Raw genomic sequence first — 21,544 nt, 5'->3', positions numbered from 1 at the left:
GGTGCGTCTTATCAGGTGCTTCTTATAAAGCGAAAAATACGGTAATATTCTCCTAATTTTCATTTAGTTTCCTCATATGGTGTTCAGCTTACCATCTGTTTACTCTACAGAGATCCCATACCAGGGTAATTAACTTTCATTCTTACACTGAAAACTGGTATATGATCAAAAAATAAAATGTGAGTAAATTTACTGTATCTGAACTATTGCAAAGAACAAATGGTCACAAACGGTATCTTACACAGAGCACTGAAATTGGAAGCTGGAATCAGATTGGTCACCATGAGCTAACTCACATTATTTGCACTAATTTTTTTAAATATCCTGCCAATCTGTGATACATTAATTAAAGGGATTCTGCACTTTGTTTAAACTGATGATCTATCCTCTGGATAGATCATCAGCTTCTGATCGGTGGGGGTCCGACACCCGGGACCCCCCGCCGATCAGCTGTTTGAGAAGGCAGTGGCGCTCCAGCAGCGCCGCGGCCTTCTCACCGTTTACCGCTGGCCCAGTGACGTCACGACTTTTATCAACTGACCTGGGCAGGGCTAAGCTCCATTCAAGTGAACAGAGCTTAGCCCCGCCCAGGTCAGTTGATAAAAGTCGTGACGTCACTGGGCCAGCGGTAAACAGTGAGAAGGCCGCGGCGCTGCTGCCTTCTCAAACAGCTGATCGGCAGGGGTCCCAAGTGTCGGACCCCCACCGATCAGAAGCTAATGATCTATCCAGAGGATAGATCATCAGTTTAAACAAAGTGCAGAATCCCTTCAAATAAACGCTGGGAATTTGAAGACAAAAACTGTGCATATCCTACAAACAGTAATACTATGCAAAGGATAGAGCATTTTAAAGGCTGTATTATGATAATATGGATGAAATAAAAATACTGTAAGGTTTTTGTACATTACATTTTTCCTCTCTGGTAGTGCCCCCTGCTGTTTATCCTTCTGATTCATTCATAGGAGAACTAAGGCCTCTTTCACACGGGCGTTGCGGGAGCGTTGCGGGAACATGCGCGATATTTCCGCGCGAGTGCAAAACATTGTAATGCGTTTTGCACGCGCGTGAGAAAAATTGGCATGTTTGGTACCCAAACCCAAACTTCTTCACAGAAGTTCGGGCTTGGGATCGGTGTTCTGTAGATTGTATTATTTTCCCTTATAACATGGTTATAAGGGAAAATAATAGCATTCTGAATACAGAATGCATAGTACAATAGCGCTGGAGGGGTTAAAAAAAATAAAATAATTTAACTCACCTTAATCCACTTGATCGCGCAGCCCGGCTTCTCTTCTGTCTTCTTCTTTGCTGTGTGCAGGAAAAGGACCTGTGGTGACGTCACTCCGGTCATCACATGGTCCGTCACATGATCTTTTACCATGGTGATGGATCATGTGATGACCGGAGTGACGTCACCACAGGTCCTTTTCCTGCACACAGCAAAGAAGAAGACAGAAGCGAAGCCGGGCTGCGCGATCAAGTGGATTAAGGTGAGTTAAATTATTATTATTATTTTTTAACCCCTCCAGCGCTATTGTACTATGCATTCTGTATTCAGAATGCTATTATTTTCCCTTAGAACCATGTTATAAGGGAAAATAATAATGATCGGGTCTCCATCCCGATCGTCTCCTAGCAACCGTGCGTGAAAATCGCACCGCATGCGCACTTGCTTGCGATTTTCACGCAGCCCCATTCACTTCTATGGGGCCTGCGTTGCGTGGAAAACGCACAATATAGAGCATGCTGCGATTTTCACGCAACGCACAAGTGATGCGTGAAAACCACCACTTGTGTGCACAGCCCCATAGAAATGAATGGGTCAGGATTCAGTGCGGGTGCAATGCGTTCACATCACGCATTTCACCCGCACGGAATACTCACCCGTGTGAAAGGGGCCTAACATGTTCAAATGCATTGAAACACCAGATCTGTCTCTCCGGTGTCATCCGGAAAAACAATTATTTATTTTTTTTGCCTTTTTAAAAGGTCTGCGCATGCGCGTTTTGCCGGAACACTTGGTGCATTAATGCACTTCAATGGAAAATAATGCCGGATCCGGCATTTCAGCAAGTGTTCCGGAATTTTGGACGGAGAAAATACCGCAGCATGCTGCAGTATTTTCTCTGGCCAAATACTGTAAGAGTGACTGAACTGAAGACATCCTGATGCATACTGAACGGATTGCTCTCCATTCAGAATGCATTAGGATAAAACTGATCCGTTTTTTTCTGGTATTGAGCCCCTAGGACGGAACTCAGTGCCGGAAAAGAATAACACTAGTGTGAAAGTACCCTAAGCTGTGAGGAGACCATAGAACTGCGGTCTCTTCAGATAGCTGATCAGAGGGGTTGCCAGGTGTCAGACCTCCATCAATCAAATATTGATAATTTGTCCTGAAGAAAGGTCAATATAGTCCCCCAAAAAACCTTTAAACCTCTCTTTTTAGGATCCAGTCACAGTTCTGAACAGATAAAATCACTGTCTGAATGGCTAAATGCTGGATAGTGTACGCTACAGTAAGGCTAATTTCACACAAGCTGTTCGCTCCGGGAAACACGCTCCATGTGACGGCCACATTTCCTGGACCAAACACTGCCCCTCTGACCTGAACTCCCAGCAGCATCATGATTTATGCTGCTGTGAGTTCTTGCCTGATCGCGGGTCTATTGTACTGTACTTATGACATACTACCATAATATTGTGAAGCAATATTACAAACATTAATCGCATTATTGAATACTTCTTACTTCATCTCAGGAGAGTCTGGATCATCAATCTGCAGCTCTTTCCTCATAGTTCCCTCTATCTCAGCTGCTAAGGAGTCCTGTTTACCAAAAATAAATCCCAAGCATATGATCAGTCACAGTGATCATGTTGTAAACTAACGGTGGATTTACACATACTAATAACAGGCCAGATTATCGGGAACGACCATTTCTGCGAATGCTTGCTCCTATACATATGTGCCACCGATCACTTGATGAACGAGCAAAACGCTCGTTCACCAGGTGATCCTGTCGTTCGTGCAGGCACTCCAATCATCGTTCATGGGCAGCAGATCGTGCTGTCTAAACAGTGATCTGCTGCCCAGAAACAATGATTCGGTATGGGGATGAAGGATCACTACTGCAGTGGGCTCCTTTACTGCACGTGCAGCTGACTGTCAGGAAGGAACGCTTCCTTCGCGACAATCGGCTGTTCCATCGGCCCTTGTAAACCCACCTTAAACAACATGAAGGGGCAAGCACATATATATAAAATAAGAACCAGTTCTTTATGAATATCACAAGCCTCTGCTACAATCAGTGGTTGGAGTACATTTCAATAAAATAATCTGCTTTGCATAAACAAGATAAAAATGCATTTGTAAAGCCTAACTAAAAGAAGCGCACGGTACTGAATATTGATATTGAAATCGAGATGTAAGACATCACTTAAACACTTAAAGATTATCCTTGATAAAATTTTGACATTGCTCTCATACAATGATCTTTTACAGTTGTTAGTATCTTGCCTATGCATTCATATAACTTCTTTTAAAGAGTAACTCTTTTAATGTCATAGGGACATATAGAAGTGAGACTCCCACCGATCGCTAGAACGAGTGGTCAGAAGCGCTCAGCCGTGCGCAGCTTCGCTGCTGTGTGCGAGACTGTTGTCTATTGACATCGCTCCTTTGGGTTTTGCCACAAAAATACGAAAGTTAAACCTCAGAATCTGATTACACAGCGAGTGGAAGCTCAGTATCCAACTACATGTGTGAAAATTTGGATTTCATATGGTAAACTCTGTAAAGAGTCACCGTTACTCAGTCTGAACATTGTAAGGAAGCGGTGAAGAATTAGGAACATGTTCTGTATCAACACAACTACCCACATAAAAAACATATTGTATGAGAACACCAGATTATTTTTGAACCAATGGAATTTGTCCATTTCTTATTAGCGTGTATTGCAGCGCCTATTCTCTACTTACCATGGGGAAAGCACCCATAGTGTGGTAACGTCGAGATATGACATTTGGCATGGTTTTATTTCTAAGGTTCTTTAGCTCTTCCTGAGCCTCATGAAGCATTTCCATGCACTCTGCATACTTGTCCTCCAGCTCCCGCAACTATATTAAACAGAACCAAAAATAATTAATTACCAGTAAAAAAACAAGCTCCAAAACATGATGAATTTGGTCCCTTTTTCATAAGGCCCCATAGCATTGGTACCTAATGAATCCTACTCACCTGCTCCTCGCCACTCAGGTACCCTGGCTCTGTTTGGCCGTCTTTCGGTCCCCGGGTTGTTTGCTTCCAGTTGGGGTAGGGATGCTGATGCAGCCAATGACTAGCCTCGGCAGTGACACGTCCCCAAGCAGAACGTTACTTCTGGGTCACGTTACTAATGAGGCCAGTCATTAACTCCATCAGCACACGTGACCCTGTCAGTATCCTATATAGTAAACAAGCTGGGACTGAAAGGTCAGCAAATAGATCTAGGACATCAGACTGGAGTGGTGGGGGAGTAGGTAGGATTCTTTCATTAGGTCACACACGCTAGGGGGTCTAATTAAAAAATCTAATCCCAGAAAACCCCTTTAAGATTAACATAGGCTTTGTGTGTTATAAGAAGTACATTAGTCTACAAGACAGTGATGCTGATTTCTTAGGTCAAAGATGGTGCAAGGACCCAGAGACCACAACAAAACTGCAGGGTTAATGAAAGGACATTTTGGCTACTCTAGCTTCCATATTAATACTCTTACCTCGGCTGTAAGTTGGCGCTGGGCATCTTTTGCAGCCCCCAGATGTTGCACAAGTTCCTCATTTTCTACTGCATACTATAAGAAAAAAAATAATTGCATAAGTGTAATACACCTTATACAATAATATACTTCAACAGATAATGTTGTGTTCAAGACTGCGCCAGAAGCCTCAGTAGCAGGTTCCATCATATTTGAATGAAAAAAAACAGCACAGCAAGCAGTGGTATATTTTCTATAAAAACGACAGACCAGTTGGTGGAATCGGACACCTCAATTTAAGTCAATGAGGTCCACCAGGCAGTGTGCCTTCTGAGACAGTCACAGTGTTGTGGTTTCCATTACGGAAGACGTGATGTGACCAGAGACCGAGACATAAAGTACACTCCAAGTTTCACAAGGATAGGCGGAAAACAGCGGGGTGGTTCTTAAAGTCTACCTCTACTGAGGGTTCTCAAGTTTAATTTTAAACTCTAACATTTAGTCCTAAAGGTAATGCTAACATCGGTGGTCGGTTTTTCAATTGGGGGTACAATCAAGGTTTCCATCGCTTCTGAAGGCAGGGACAGTGCAGCACACGTGGTATTCATACTGTCAAAAAGGTGAAAAGCTCAACATCAATGGGGTTAATTAGGGGCCAGATGAAGCAAACGCTAAGGCGAAGACTGGGACCTATGTCAGTAGAGTTAAAGGGAATGTGCCAGGTTTTACAGTTATCTCCTAGCTTTAGGGCATGGTGGGGGGTAACTAAGTGATCGAGAACCTCTTGCAATGAACCCACATGATGAAGTGAGCACAATACAATAGATCATATATATGAACTGACTACATCATAAAACATTACGGTACATTGAGCTCGGTTCAGGGGAGTGTGGTTGGCCCGGGAGATCTAGCTGACATACGGCGCGTTTTCACCAGGATGATCACGTTTGTGTCAAACAGTCCTAAGGCTGCAGCTACAACTACATCTTTTGTAGCCTTTCTATGGTATGTTCACACGGACCAAACCCTTGGCAGGTAAGCGGGTTGATCTGCCTCTGTGAATAGAGAGTTTTACGATGGGGAATGATGTTCTAATCCACTTGAAAGAAGTGACATGCCATGTCCGAGGCCGATTTGAAATTTCCCACTGAATGGGAAGCTTTTGGTGGTGATATAATAGCAGATTACGCCACAGAAAATGTACGTTTTTCCGTGTCCGATTGTGTCTATGTGAACACATTCTTAGTGTGGGGTCACACAAGATTTAATGGCTTTTCTGTGCCCCTACGGTTTTTTATGTAAAAATGCCCACACCAGATAAGGAAATATGACACTTTTTTACTAGCATTTTTGTTTTTGCCATTTTAAAAATGCAGCATGCTTTTGCAGGTTTTTTTTTCTGGCCTTTTGACATCTTCTCTATAGAGGAAAATGGCAGATAACAATATAGTTCACACAGTTGTTTAGGGAAAAAAACGCAACTAAAAACATTATAAAAAATTGATGTGGTATATAAAAAAAAAAACAACTAGAGCAATTTCTACGTTTTTTTATTACGGTAGTCAAAGCAATATCATTAGTGTCAGTATGTGGGGCCCTTAACAGATGTTAACAATCAAGTATAAGCTGCAGCGCACACAAATGCATACAAGTCAATTAGATGGGCCGCTCCTTCCCAACAATCGGCTGCTCGTTCAGTGAAGGAGACCCCGCACTGTATGAGGATGAGGGATCACTATTGCAAGCCCTCATCCTCATACGGAATCATTGTTTCTAGGCAGCAGATCACTGTTTAGACCACACGATCTGCTGCCCAGAAGCCATGATTGGAGTGCCTGCACGAGCGACAGGATCACCCGATGAGATGCTCGTTCAACGGGTGATCGGCAGCACATTTAGATCGCCAGATGATCGGGAACGACCGTTCACAAGAACGGTCATTCACAACAATCTGGACGATTATTGGTGCGTCTAAATCCACCTTTAGACTACAAGCTGTAGCTCAATAGTTAGGGTAGATGCCCAAGTATCGCAGTGTAGCAGGGCAGCCATAGGAATGAATGCGAGTCGCACTGTGGTCAAAATCGCTGTGTAGATGTACCCTAAAATCAATAAAAACTTCTACAAAGGCGCTAGGTGTAGCTGTAGCCTAATGTACCACAAAAACTAAAAATCAACTACAAACTATCAATATATATATAATTAACCCATGAATTAGAAAAGCGGTAGTTGCTGAATAGATAACAGTGCTACGTAGACTCGAGCAGTGTGAAGTAGGGGGATCTAATATCTACTTTCATTTTAAATGGCATGCAGCAAATCCCAGCAACACGCTAGTCCCATTTGGACAGACGGCACTACTGTAAGTACAAACTGGCTAACCCCATACAGAGCTTATGCCACAGTACCTACCGCTTTCGCCTTCTTCTGAATATCAACTATTTGAGACAGCAGATGAGTGATCTCTTCTTGTTGCCGAGCTGCATCTTCAGTTTTCTTTGCCAGTTCCTCTGATATGCTGGCTATCTGAATGCTAGCATCTCCTAGAAAATGGAGGGTGAATACACCATACTTTAATATAAAATACAATACGTGGGCAGAGTTAGAGGTATACAGCTACTGCCAGAAACAACTTATTTCTAGGGTCTCCACAGACAGTATACATTATAATGAATGCATAGTATTTGCAGTTTTAGTAGATGACCCACTTAGTTCTTTCACACAATCGTTGACAAGCTGCTGTTCCTTCTCCTCATACGTGATGGTCTCCGTTTGCAAGTGACAAGCCTGTAACAATAAGCAGATCAATACTGTGACTCAGGGATAGGAATCAACCGTATTACAGACTATACCGCCAATTATTATAACACAGTGGGGGAGATTTATCAGAACTGGCATTCCCATACGCCAATCCCCTGTGTGCTGCTGGCTCGTAATAACTTAGGCACAGCTCTGCACCTCTGGGCCCCAGAAACTCAAATCTATGCCAGGACTGGCGCAAGCTTTATCAAATCCGACGGGCAGCAGAAAATCCCGACCCCCCAGAAGCTCAAAAAGTTTCACATTTTGGAGCAAATATGTAATTTGCGACTCTTATGCCACAGTAGTGGTGTGATAGTATTGATAAATGCCAATGTGAGATCATATCTCATGGAAAACTAATAATTGGTTCTAAAGCCCCCCTAAATCTCACCCAAAATAAGAAAAAAAAATTAAGACTATTGAACAGGGATGGCCAGCCTGCGGCCCTCCAGCTGTTGCAAAACTACAACTCCCAGCAAGCCCAGACTGTCTACAACTATCAGCCTACAGCAGGGCATGGTGGGAATTGTAGTTTTACAACAGCTGGAGGGCCGCAGGTTGGCCAGCCCTGCTATAGAAAAATGAGCAGAAAACCAATACAAAAAAAGCAAGTCCTTACATCTAAAAGTCAGAAAGAACTGTTGGCCGATGTATGTTCTATGTAGAAGACAAGTGCTTCTTCAGGGTCTTGTACTTGTACATCACCAGTACACACTGTAGCAAAAAAATATAAAATGGGGCCACCCTCACAACTAATGCTGGCACGGGTAGAGAGCAGTACAGAACATGTAGTACTATACTGTAACGTACTGCTGAGTAGGATGTCTCAAAGCTGCTGCCATCCACCAGCAACATGTGTGGTTTTAGGCAAACAATACTGACCAGCATGACGTGACCCCAGCTTCATTGTTTACATATGGTGGTAGGTTTTACTGGGCTTTGACAGCTTTGAGAAATGCTATATAATAGTACATTTTTATTTTGCAAAACCATCTATTTAAAAACAAAAAAAGCAGTCTTGTAGGACCATGACCAGGTTGCAGGCAAGTTTGTCCAAGGTGTCGCCAAGGGGCAAATCACTGGTCATGCGCCCCTTGGGTAAAAGTCACCACTCGTGACCAGGCCCGTCTGGAAGTTTACAGGATGAAAACCGGAAGACCACAGAGGGAGTGATGGAGCTAGAATGGAACATTGGCTAGCAGGTGAGAACTTGAACCTGTAACTGTTGGAGTGCTTTTATTATACACTATAATACTCCTGTACAGTGCATAGTGATTCTGACAGGCAGTCTATTATATCCGCCAAGACTTAGACTTAATAGCCGCCGGGCTACGGCAGTCCATCAGAAGGCCTCCCAGCTGCCATGACAAGTAGTCAACACTGATCGGAGGACAGAGGGAGCTTTGCTGAAGCACTCCGGTATTCACTTTCCCTCTGTGTCGTAATAGAGTGGGAAGGGGTTAAAAAGAAACAAATTCTCTTTTGTTCCACTGCAGAAGAACAGAGGTCACATTACTCTAAGTGCTGGCGATCTGAGTTATTACGTATTTCCAGCATTACTACTTAGTGACTCACAGCCTCCCTGTATTGTAGTGTTGCCAGTCACATTAGGACTGCTCACTGGACTCCAAAGTACAAAAAGGACAGGAACGAATTAAAGGAACAAAATACTAATTATAATGAAACTTTTTTTTTTTTTTTTACAAAACTAGATCATTAGATCATTCTGCTCAGCTTCTCCTGTTCCATACCATGCTCCCACAGTTTGGGCTATATGTACAACATGATAAGTTCACGGTAAAACTAGTGTAAAGGTGTAGTACATAAGTTAGTCACTAGGTGTCAGTAACAGACTGCAAGCATCTCCTGTACAATGTCCTCAGATTTACTGTACCTTGCATAAAATCGGATAATACATTAAGGCTACTTTCACATCTGCGTTTTTACTGGATGCGTCAGGGGATCAGCAAAAATGCATCTTTTCTATATTACAACCGTCTACATCTGTTCAGAGCAGATCCGGTGGTATTATCTCCAAAATGAACAAGACGGATCTGACACTAAAATCAATTCAATGGGTGCCCGATACGTTTTTTTCGTGTCCTAAAATACGGATCCGGCACCATTGACTTACATTGTGTGTCATGCCGGATCTGTCTTGCTCAGTATCCCATGACACACACAAAAACCTTGCTTGCAGTGATTTTGTGTCCGGCATGGGAACGCAACAAACTGGAAAGGAATGCATTCTGGCGCACTCTGTTCCAGTTTGTTCAGTTTTGTCCCCATTGACAATGATGAGGACAAAACTGAAGCATTTTCCTCCGGTTTTGAGATCCTCTGCCAGATCTCAAAACCTGAAAGGAAAATGCAGATGTGAAAGTAGCCTAAGGCTCCATTCACACGTCCGCAATTGTGGTCCGCATCCGTTCTGCCCACGTGTTCGGAACGGGTGCGGACCCATTAATTCCCTATGGGGACGAAATGGATGCGGACAGCACACAGTGTGCTGTCCGCATCCACATTTCCAGAGCGCGCCGCCGATCTTCCGGTCCGCGGCTCCGAAAAAAATAAATAGGACATGTCCTATTTTTGTCCGCAATTGCGGACAAGAATAGGCAGTTCTATGGGGGTGCCGGCCGGGTGTATTGCGGATGCGCAATACACTACGGACGTGTGAATGGACCCTAAAGGATAGGTCATCAAAATCAGCTTAGCTGCTTGAACTGTATACCTGCTCACCAACGGCATTGCGGCGGCCGTGCAGTGTAATTACATTTCCCCCATCTCATTCACTTGAATGGGAAGGAGCAATTGTTGTTACACTCCCGTCCAAAGGGATGAAGAAGCTGTCATTACACCTGCCGATGTTGATGGGTCATCAATAAGGGTAACTGGACAACCCCTTTAAATAATATTTGCTTGTACCCAAAGTATAACAGGAAAGAATCACTGCAAAAACTCACCTCGGAGCGCAGAACAATGTTCTCATCCTCAAGGTCTTTCAGTTTCTTCTGTAATGAGTCAAAGTGGAAATAGTTTTGGACGGATGATGAAGATTCGTTCCTCTTAAGGCTTTAAGAAAAGTAAAAGGAAAGGTTAAACCTTTAAATGAATAATCGTCAAGTAAACTGTCACATGGTCTAGGCACTGCTCGATCCCATTCAAGTAAACTGTCACATAGTCTAGGCACTGCTCGATCCCATTCAAGTAAACGGTCACATGGTCTAGGCGCTGCTCGATTCCATTCAAGTAAACGGTAACATGGTCTAGGCGCTGCTCGATCCCATTCAAGTAAACTGTCACATGGTCTAGGCGCTGCTCGATCCCATTCAAGTAAACGGTCACATGGTCTAGGCGCTGCTCGATCCCATTCAAGTAAACTGTCACATAGTCTAGGCACTGCTCGATCCCATTCAAGTAAACTGTCACATGGTCTAGGCGCTGCTCGATCCCATTCAAGTAAACTGTCACATAGTCTAGGCACTGCTCGATCCCATTCAAGTAAACTGTCACATGGTCTAGGCGCTGCTCGATCCCATTCAAGTAAACTGTCACATGGTCTAGGCGCTGCTCGATCCCATTCAAGTAAACTGTCACATGGTCTAGGCGCTGCTCGATCCCATTCAAGTAAACTGTCACATGGTCTAGGCGCTGCTCGATCCCATTAAGTAAACTGTCACATGGTCTAGGCGCTGCTCGATCCCATTAAGTAAACTGTCACATGGTCTAGGCGCTGCTCGATCCCATTAAGTAAACTGTCACATGGTCTAGGCGCTGCTTGATCCCATTAAGTAAACTGTCACATGGTCTAGGCGCTGCTTGATCCCATTAAGTAAACTGTCACATGGTCTAGGCGCTGCTCGATCCCATTCAAGTAAACTGTCACATGGTCTAGGCGCTGCTCGATCCCATTAAGTAAACTGTCACATGGTCTAGGCGCTGCTCGATCCCATTCAAGTAAACTGTCACATGGTCTAGGCGCTGCTCGATCCCATTCAAGTAAACTGTCACATGGTCTAGGCGCTGCTTGATTCCATTCAAGTAAACTGTCACAACTCTAGGCGCTGCTCGATCCCATTAAGTAAACTGTCACATGGTATAGGCGCTACTCGATCCCATTCAAGTAAATGAGCCGCAATATCAACGTACTGAGCTGTGAGGAGCCCACAGCGCTCACTGAAGCACCGTAGCCTCAGTGTCTGACCCCCACCGATCAGATGTTGATAACCTCTCCCGATGAGAGGCCATCGTTATTATAATCCTGGAAACCAATTTAATTGCAAAACGAGGTAAAACAGGAGATTAAGTGGGGGAGTGCTGTGCTGTCACTGTGATAGATTGCCTTACACGGGTACAGTAATACAGATTATAAATACATATATGCACATTCCTGGGGGGGGGCCTTTGGAACCAAAATGAAAACAGATGCTCTTTAAATGACTAACTACATTTAGAAAAGTGGAAAAACTGCACAACACATGTGGGGGAGCTTTATCAAAACTGGTGGTGCGAAGAAAAACTGGCTTAGTTGCCCATAGCAACCAATCAGATTTTCTCTATCATTTTTCAGAGTTCATTTGGAAAATGAAAAGATCAATCGGATTGGTTGCTATAGGCAACTAAGCCAGTTTTCCTTTGCACCCGTTTTAATGCATTTTCCCCAGAACGTGTTACAAATTCTCCAGAAATGTCGTCTTTTCTTTAACTACATGTGATCCCCGTGAAATAATTCTTTGAACTGTACATTATGTCATTACCCTTCTATTTCTGAAGATGATGTATGAATGTTGTCATCAACCCCTTTGTTTGTGTCCCTACAAACTGATACTGTCCGCTCAGTGCTGAATAGCATCAAACGGACAAGGGGACTTGCCCAGTTATCAAATATGTCATACATTTCCAGGAGGAATAACAGACGAAAAACACAATGCAAAGTTGATTAAGTAATGCTATTTAATGGCAGGTCCTCTTTAAAGGGAGCCTGTCAGTAGCAAATCATTATTAACCAGGCAAAATTAGCAATAAGTTGCTTCATTCAGGAGAAAAAGTATTTATGATCCATATGCAAATGAGCAGTTAAGTGCACAGAGGGCAGGGCCAAGCCACTCTGTGCACCCTTGCTCCTTCTGCTTCCTCTTGATTGACATGGCCAGGTGAGATGACTATACGGGACTTGCGGTAACGAAGGAAAAGACCCCCAATGATCTGATATTAATGACTTATCCCCAGGACAGGTCATCAATACTGAAAAGGGTATTCCAGTTACCATAAATATAACTTATGTTTTAGACCAGTGGTGCCCAACCATTTTTCGTCTGAGGGCCGCACTAGACTTGGTATAAATTTCGCGGGCCGGAACCAGGTAGCTTTGCCAGAAAGAAATGCAAACGCTGTGAGGGGGCACATGTGAGCATTACTACTGTGAACAGGGCACATATCTGGCATAACTACTGTGAGGGGGCACATATCTGGGCATAACTACTGTGAGGAGGGCACATATCAGGGTATAACTACTGTGAGGAGGGCACATATCAGGGCATAACTACTGTGAGGGGGCACATATCTGGGCATAACTACTGTGAGGGGGCACATATCTGGGCATAACTACTGTGAGGGGCCACATATCTGGGCATAACTACTGTCAGGGGGCACATATCTGGGCATTACTACTGTGAGGGGGCACATATCTGGGCATAACTACTGTGAGGGGGCATGTGTGAGCATTACATCTGTGAAGAGGGCACATATCTTGGCATTATTACTGTGAGGGGGCATGTGATGTATACATGTGTGTAATGTATGTAGTGCAGTATGTGATGATCACACACTGCACTACATACATTACACACATGTATACATCACATACTGTGCTGTCACCTTCTTCTGCAGGTCTACCTTGATGTCTGGTCTTTAGGCTTCAGTCAGATCCTCCACCGCCATGCTTGTGCCGTGTGCCCGACACCACCAGGAGCTGGCCCCTCCTCCTTTCATCTCCCGCTGGCTTCTCCTACAGCAGGGCGCTCTATCGCTCCAGTGCCCGCCCAATCTTACCAATCAGGGGCGTAGCTAGAAATGACTGGGCCCCATAGCAAAAAAAATGTATGGCCCCCCCCCCCCCCCCACCGGACCTCCCACCCCTTCCAGAGCTCCCACCCAAACACCCCTCCAGGACCTCCCACCCCAACATCCCCAAACCCCTCCCTAGATCCCCCTTCAGTGTCGTCCACAGATCCCCCCCCCCTTCAGTGTCGTCCACAGATCCCCCCCTCTTCAGTGTCGTCCACAGATCCCCCCCCCCTTCAGTGTCGGCCACAGATCCCCCCCCCCTTCAGTGTCGGCCACAGATCCCCCCCCCTTCAGTGTCGGCCACAGATCCCCCCCCCCTTCAGTGTCGGCCACAGATCCCCCCCCCCCCTTCAGTGTCGGCCACAGATCCCCCCCCTTCAGTGTCGGCCACAGATCCCCCCCCTTCAGTGTCGGCCACAGATCCCCCCCCTTCAGTGTCGGCCACAGATCCCCCCCCTTCAGTGTCGGCCACAGATCCCCCTCCCTTCAGTGTCGTCCACAGATTCCCCCCCCCCCTTCAGTGTCGTCCACAGATATCGCCCTTCAGTGTCATCCTCAGATATCCCCCTTCAGTGTCATCCTCAAATATCCCCCTTCAGTGTCATCTACAGATATCCCCCCCCCAGTGTCGTCCACAGATATCCCCCCCCAGTGTCGTCCACAGATAATCCCCCCACCCAGAGCCGCTTCCTAGCTAATTTATTCACTGCACTTGCCTCTGTGAAATTGAAGAGAAGCGCCGTAATCTCGCAGAGGCCAGGAAGACGGTGCATGAGCACTTCGATGCCTCTGCCAGTGCGCCTGTGCGAGATTACGGCGCTTCTCTTCAATTTCACAGAGGCAAATGCAGTGAATAAATTAGCTAGGAGGCGGCGCTGGGCGGGGAGATTGCAGGCACAGGCAGCATCGCATTGCTGCCTGTGCTGTTCGCAGCGCTCCCTGCGCTGATAAAGTCCTGTCACTGCCCGGGCCGCATGACACGGCTTCCGTAGGTTGGGCATCACTGTTTTAGACTAATTCATCATCAGTAATTACCTAATATAATGTAAATTTCACATCTACCGTTCAGTAGTTATAGAAGAAGTTTTCTTCCTCTGCTACCCACTGTGTTTCCTCATAAATTACCATGGCATCGACCTGTAGTTGAGCCTTTGTTAGGTCGAGCATGCTCAGTGTGTTTCTGTAGCTAAATGTCTTGTGGAACAATGGGCGTGTTAGTGTGCTGCTGATTACTGAGGGGGCGTGGCCGGACTGTATATCAGGCAGCCAATCAGTAAACAACATTCACAGCAGGAAAGCTAGGGATTGTGGGGATTGTAGTTCTGTGAGGGAAGATCAGGCGCCATCATACTCTCAGTGTGCTGCAGGCTCACACAGGAGCTAGACAAATGGATTGCAAGGTAAATTGAAGCTCTGGTTATATGTATAGGTATGGGTTCAGCTTGCAGCCTTAAAGGGTTTCTACCACCAGAAATACTGTTATGTAGCTGACTGACATTAGCGATGCGCTAATGTCAGCACTACATAACAGTACGTTTTTTACCTTTCTCCCTGCAGCCGTTTTGGTAAAAAAAAAAAAAGCACTTTTATTATATGCTAATGAGTCTCTAGGTGCTATGTGGGCGCAAAATCAGCACCTAGAGGCTCCGTCTACTCACCCTTTATCCCGCTCAGGTCCCCTGTTCTGCCTGCCCCGCTCCTCTTGATTGATGGCATGGTGCGCCGCATCGCTGCCGAAATCCTGCGCCTGCGCCGTTCACTTCTGTCTTCGGCGCAGTGAGTGAAGGCTGCTCTCCTGATGCCGGCTTCCTCACTGTGACATAGTCGGCGCAGGCGCAGTGAGGAATCCGGCACCAGGAGCGCATCATTCACTCACTGCGCCGAATACAGAAGTGAACGGCGCAGGCGCGGGATTTCGGCAGCGATGCGGCGGACCGTGCCATCAATCAAGAGGAGCGGAGCAGGCAGAACAGGGGACCTGGGCAGGATAAAGGGTGAGTGGATGGAGCCTCTAGGTGCTGATTTTACGCCCACATAGCACCTAGAGGCTCATTAGCATATTATAAAAGTGCTTTTTTTACCAAAACAGCTGCAGGGACAAATGTCAGAAACACTGTTATGTAGTGCTGACATTAGCGCATCGCCAATGTCAGTCAGCTACATAACAGTATTTCTGGTGGTAGAAACCCTTTAATGAAGTTTTTCAAAAATTACATTACTTTATCGGAATACCCCTTTAAAGGGATTCTCTGGGCTTTTTGATAACAGAATGCTTTCTTTCATCCCTGGGGAAGAATGAGAGATTAGTCAATACTTACCTGCCAATTGTGCTGCTGATGCCGCTCTTTGCTGCACAAAGGGGCTGCTCTTCTGCTCAGGTCCCGACTGGAAGTGTTGCCTAGTCTTCCTCTACAGTTGCATTTACTATAATGGGGTCAGGTAAGTATTGACTAATCCAGGGATCACAAACCTTCTGCACTGCAGCTGCTGTGAAACTACAACTCCCAGCATGCACAGTTGCTTGACTGTTTTTGTGACTCCCATAGAAGTGAAAGGGTGATTCTGGGAGTTGTAGTTTCCGAACAGCTCTGATCCCTGGACTAATCTGTCATTCTTCTCCAGGAATGGAAAAACTATTGGGTTCTCAATAAGCCCGGAAAAAGTCTTTAAAGCCTGGAAAACCCTGCTAGGGAGGCCTTTACACAAATTTTGCTGGTGTTTTTCTACCTTTTTGTGTTTTTAGTGCCATTTTTTGCTGTGAAAATTCCTGCTTCGGAGGTTAGCTAAAGGTTTTTGATAAAAATGAAACGGAGGACACACAACAGTTTTTTTTTGCTACTGGAATTCTTCTCAAGACGGTGGCGTCTTTTGTCGCTCTGGCCTTCATGGAAAAAAAACATGAAGAAAACTCTAGCGGGCAAATGCCAGAACCACTGCCACTAAAAAAACGTGGCAAAAGGTGGCAAAAAAAACCACAAGCAGTCATTCTGGGTTTTTGTGGGCTGGTAAAAACACCAGTGCCAAATGTATGTGTGTAGGGACCCTAGCAGTGCCTGGGTGATGCAAAATCATTTTAAAGCAACCCAAGCCTGGGAGGGGAGAAGGGGTTTGGACCAATTCTGAAAATGTCCATAATAAACAAGGTACCAGTGACTGCTCCTAGAAAGCAGTGCTGGGTAAATGTATCAGTCACTTGTCTTCAATGTACCTACACCTGAAGGGATTACGTCAGGATTACTCATCCCTCCCGAAAAATAAGTATAAATGGCAGCACAATTCTATTTTAGAACTCATACGTGATCTTATGAGATCGATTAGTCAGTGCCCTGCTTTTATATTTTGTGTAATCCTCAAAAGGGCCTTGTGTAAACACAGGCCTACAAATATGGTGGGGTCCCAACACCTACCACCTTCTGATTGGTATGCTTCTACGTGTAATGGGAGCAGTGTCAATACAAATATCAATAAACTAAAGGAGATCTTTCAGCTTATATGGGGGCAGTTTGCTATGGCAATGGCAATATATCACAACTGCAAGTCTTTATTAGTAGCGAAAATTGCACAAAAATGTTTTGTTTATCGAATGGGAGAGGTGATAGAATACATGGACTTAGTTTATGAGACCACTGTATTCACAAGGACACCACTTCATCATCACCACCACCACAGCCCCAACTGGTTAACATCCCTCTGTATCCTTACTGCAGACTGCTAGTAGAAATAATAGAGGAATGGCACAACATAGAGCCAGAAGAATAGATGCTCCAGGACTTTTATTACATGGGAACACATATAGCTATTACAACAGACAGTGGTGGAGTGGTCAGGAGTGATGAAAGGTCTTCTTTAAAGGGGTTGCGTTGTCCCATGAAAAATATTCCACAGTTTTCAAACCAGCACCTGGATCTGAATACTTTTGTAATTGCATGTAATTAAACATTTCACAAAGAGTTATTCAATAAAATTTATCTGGATAGTGTCACCTGCTGTTTGTTTTTTTCCTTATTTCTTTGTCCTGCTCACTGAGATGGCCGCACATGCTCAGTTTCATCCTTCATCTGCCTCCTGAGCTCTAATAGGGAGAACTGAGACACGCCCCTTAGCTGCAGCAGAACAGACACTCCCCTTGAGCTCTCAGCTTGATATAAATCTAGCAGAGCAATGAATGGGGAGATCTCTGGTTCGAGCTTTGTTAGAACGGTATCGTCACGGACTACCGGTATATGATGAAATTTTTTACATTATTCATGGGATAACCCCTTTAACACAAATGGACGTACCATTACATCCCAATCTCTTTGTTACTACCAAAATAGGGCGCAATAGTACATCCAGTGGATGGCCCAGGAGCAACAGCTGTGCCCCTTCCAGCTCCCAGCAGTGGGTGCCAATTTTAGTATACATCCAAATCCTGTGGTAATTGCCAGGATCAGGAGTATCTCTGATCCAGGATGATTAACCCCTTAGGTGACAAGCTCAATAACGAATGGGACATCTAATGAGCCTGAAAAAGGAGGTTGAGTTCTCTGTCAGCCCAAAGGCACTCCACAAAGCAATCATGGGGTGCCAACGGGTTTCCATAGGTGGGCTCTGAAGGTCCAAATAGGACTGACCTTAAGGAATTAATTCCACGGCCTAGAAGGAAGCAGTCAGCATTCATTTCAGCTGCCCATGCAGCGATCAAGTACAAGCATATACAGGGTGGCCCACGAAAAATTAGCCTGCCCATATCTCCAAATCAAACTGCCTAATAGTAAATCTTAGTTGTCCACTGCAACCAATCAGAGCTCAGCTTTCAGTTCCTACAGGGCTCTGATAAAAAGAAAGCTGGGCTCTAATTGGTTGCTATGGACAACTAAGATTTACTATTATTCAGTATGATTTGGAAATATTGAAGGTGGGCTACATTTTCGTGGGCCACCCTGTATAACAAATGCAAGAAAAACACCCAAAAAACCTACAGCATAGGAAGAAGATGATTGCGTGTTATCCCTACTATCCCAACTGACCAGCTCTTTCAATTATTATATGTATTATCTTGCTTTATGTGTCACTGCCTTACACAAATATCTATAACAGAGGAATGTGTTTTAAAGAAAGGTGGATTCTCCAGGGAGGCGACATGCCCTTTGTTCAGATATGTGACAACCGTGACTCTGGGGAAGTCAGGGACTTACGGGGTGGAGCAGATTGACTCGGGCTCGCTTTCTTCAGCTGCATTGGTGTAAAACTGAAGTAACTCATCTTTCATGGATATTTCATGGCGCAGCTGTGATACCTAAAGGTGCAACACATAAAAATACTGTAAATTATTCTGCAGCACTCTAGTATACACTGGGGCAGTTTTACTTAATTCTGTTTAACACGTAGGCCACGTCAACTTAGACCGGCCATATTTATCCCATTGACACTTTGGTGCACGGACTCTTTCGCACAAGCGATACGGATTGTGTCAGAATGTGTTCAGGAAAAAAATGATGGTTTTGCACACAAGTTCAATTGTTTTTTTTTTCTGTGATTGCATTCAGTGTGTGCGTTTTTCCACCTAGATTATATGCGGATTGCTTGCGTTTTCCATGCGCGCAAAGAAAAACTGAAGAATAACAATCTACATCTCTAGCAATCATCAGTGAAAAACGCATCGCATCCGGATGCCTTCTGTTTTTCACGGCCCATTCACTTCTTTGGAGAACTACGTAAAAAACGCACAATATAGAACATGCTGCAATTTTTCCTGAACGCAAAGACGATGCGTGAAAAATGTACACAGACCCATTGAAATGACTGGGTCAGGATTCAATCCGGGTGCTATCGCATCCGGACGGGAAACTCGCTCGTGTAAAAGAGGTCCGTGGCAAAAAATTTGGTGAAAAAGTTGCATCCAAAGCTGCATCTCTTTCTGATAAAGCCAACCGTTGTCCTGCTAAACCACACCATCTCGATGGACAAGGCGCAGTGGATTATTCTTTCATCCTGTTTGTGTCATTAGGACATAAATCAGGACAGGTTTGAATCTAACGTGAAATTCATATTTCAGAAAGCAGCACACGTGAGGCATTGAAGAAAAAAAAAAAAGCGTAATACAAAGTGTTATAACTTTTTATTACACAATACTTTGTTGCATGTTAACCGGATGATCTACGCACCCTCCAGCATAGGTAACCAACAGCGAATTCCTCAGTAACATGCTGTTGGATATATATCAAAACACAAAATAAAAATATAAAATCAATCCCGTTTCTAATAAAATAAAATAAAATATTATATAAAATCAAATCGAAAATTCTAAAATAACTTTACACAGATTTTTACCTCTTCTCTGATATGCCCTACTTGCTCTTCTAAGTACTCGTTCCTTTCGGTAAGTGTTTTGTTCTTCTTCAACAATGACTGACCAATACGAGCTGCTAATTCTAAATCCCGTTCTTTCTGCAAAAAGTGAACAGAAATCTTACTATAAGCAACATCCCTAGACATATGCAACATGTTTAGATCTTAACAGTAACTGCAGACTTGTGTTGTACGGAAGTAAGTGAAGAGGGAAACAAAGCTCATCTTATGGACACGTCCCACATATGTAAACAAGGAGACCACAAGCAATGTGATAAGGTCATGAATGTGTTAACGGGGGTCATTAGACTTGCAGATAGGACAGGACCTGCACCCATAAAACAGGCGGACAAATGCGCCCGTATTACATCTGTGTGAAACCGGTCTTGTTCAGTGTTTCGTGGCTGCAAGACGTGACAGTGTGCTTTGCCAACCGAAAAAAATTACAATTTACTTAGTGGCCACAGGCCCCCCCTTTTCCACAGCACTACCTATGCAGTGGCACCAAATAATGTTACAGATTGGCACTTGTAACGCTCGTGGTATCTATGTACACTGTGCTTTTAATACATGGTTTAGACAAAGGCGCCGAGTACTGCCTGATACAATATACCCAGGCACACCCTTATCAATGCCCTCTATGTCACATGCCAGTACAAACTGTACAACGCATCACAAAAACTAACCTGTCCACAATACGAACACATTACAAAGAGCTTCCATGAAGGAGGAAAGTATTGGGCTGGTGCAGGGGAGAACCAGCAATAGACCCTAAAGGGAAATTTTCCGGTGGGCCGATGGCCAGGAGGACCACCCAAACCCTTCTCTTCGTCCCTGGCCGGGTAAATAACGATCATTAATTAATGCTAGGAGCCTCAGATGCTAATACACCCGGATAATGGCCGCTCTCCCGAATTAAACTGTATCACTATCCTCAGGACAGTGAAACGGTTGAATACTGTGGCGAGGGCAGCAGTATTTTGTGCTGCACTATGGCCTACTTGTGTTGCCCTGCCTTCTGTTCATTTGGACCTGCCTACAATATGGGGCCACATTTAGTTTTTTTCCAGGGCCACTTTCGGTTCCCAGTCCACTCCTGGGTGGGCGATATTAAAATCGAAAGAAAGTCTTTTATCTGCAAATATTTCCCCCGTAACGACAGGACTACACAAAGACTTTGGTTACAGGATGGGTGTCATTCCGAAGTATGGAATGATGCCCATCTACACATAGTCTAAGTGGTGGAAACATTATCCAGTAGGGCTTTTTAAATCGATGGACAGGCAACTCCGACAATCCAGCCAAATGTCAATTCACATTGAGTAGCCGTAGGCTATTCTTGTTTAGTCGTCACTGAATTCGACACAAACTATCATTCCTAGAAAAATATCATGCATGGCAATGTGAACCTTGTAGCATCCCGTCCCAAGGATACATAAGCAAATCACATATTAAGTAGTCCTGGCATCAGGTAATACGATACAGCATTAAAAGGGAACCTGTCACCGAGATTTTGTGTATAGAGCTGAGGACATGGGTTGCTAGATGGCCGCTAGCACATCCGCAATACCCAGTCCCCATAGCTCTGTGTGCTTTTATTGTGTAA

At 44.6% G+C, this 21,544-nt stretch overlaps 1 protein-coding gene across 8 annotated transcripts in view; it reads right to left on the bottom strand.

Moving 5' to 3' along the window:
- The window catches only part of TRAK1 (trafficking kinesin protein 1), a 159,494-nt gene that overhangs the window by 40,454 nt on the left and 97,496 nt on the right, over positions 1 to 21,544 (bottom strand). For all 8 annotated transcript variants that reach the window (XM_040433645.1, XM_040433642.1, XM_040433644.1 and 5 more), the window contains 8 exons: positions 19,921 to 20,037; positions 18,786 to 18,886; positions 10,506 to 10,614; positions 7,446 to 7,524; positions 7,150 to 7,280; positions 4,759 to 4,833; positions 3,982 to 4,119; positions 2,754 to 2,830 (listed from right to left, as the gene is read on the bottom strand). In XM_040433645.1, coding sequence (XP_040289579.1) covers positions 2,754 to 2,830; positions 3,982 to 4,119; positions 4,759 to 4,833; positions 7,150 to 7,280; positions 7,446 to 7,524; positions 10,506 to 10,614; positions 18,786 to 18,886; positions 19,921 to 20,037 — 827 coding nt within the window. The remainder of the gene's footprint in view (positions 1 to 2,753; positions 2,831 to 3,981; positions 4,120 to 4,758; positions 4,834 to 7,149; positions 7,281 to 7,445; positions 7,525 to 10,505; positions 10,615 to 18,785; positions 18,887 to 19,920; positions 20,038 to 21,544) is intronic.

The sequence above is a fragment of the Bufo bufo genome, chromosome 5 (genome assembly GCF_905171765.1).
Source record: "Bufo bufo chromosome 5, aBufBuf1.1, whole genome shotgun sequence".
NCBI classification, from domain to species: Eukaryota; Metazoa; Chordata; class Amphibia; order Anura; family Bufonidae; genus Bufo; species Bufo bufo.
Note: the sequence above shows the minus strand (reverse complement) of the source record. Positions and strands in the feature narration are given on the sequence as shown.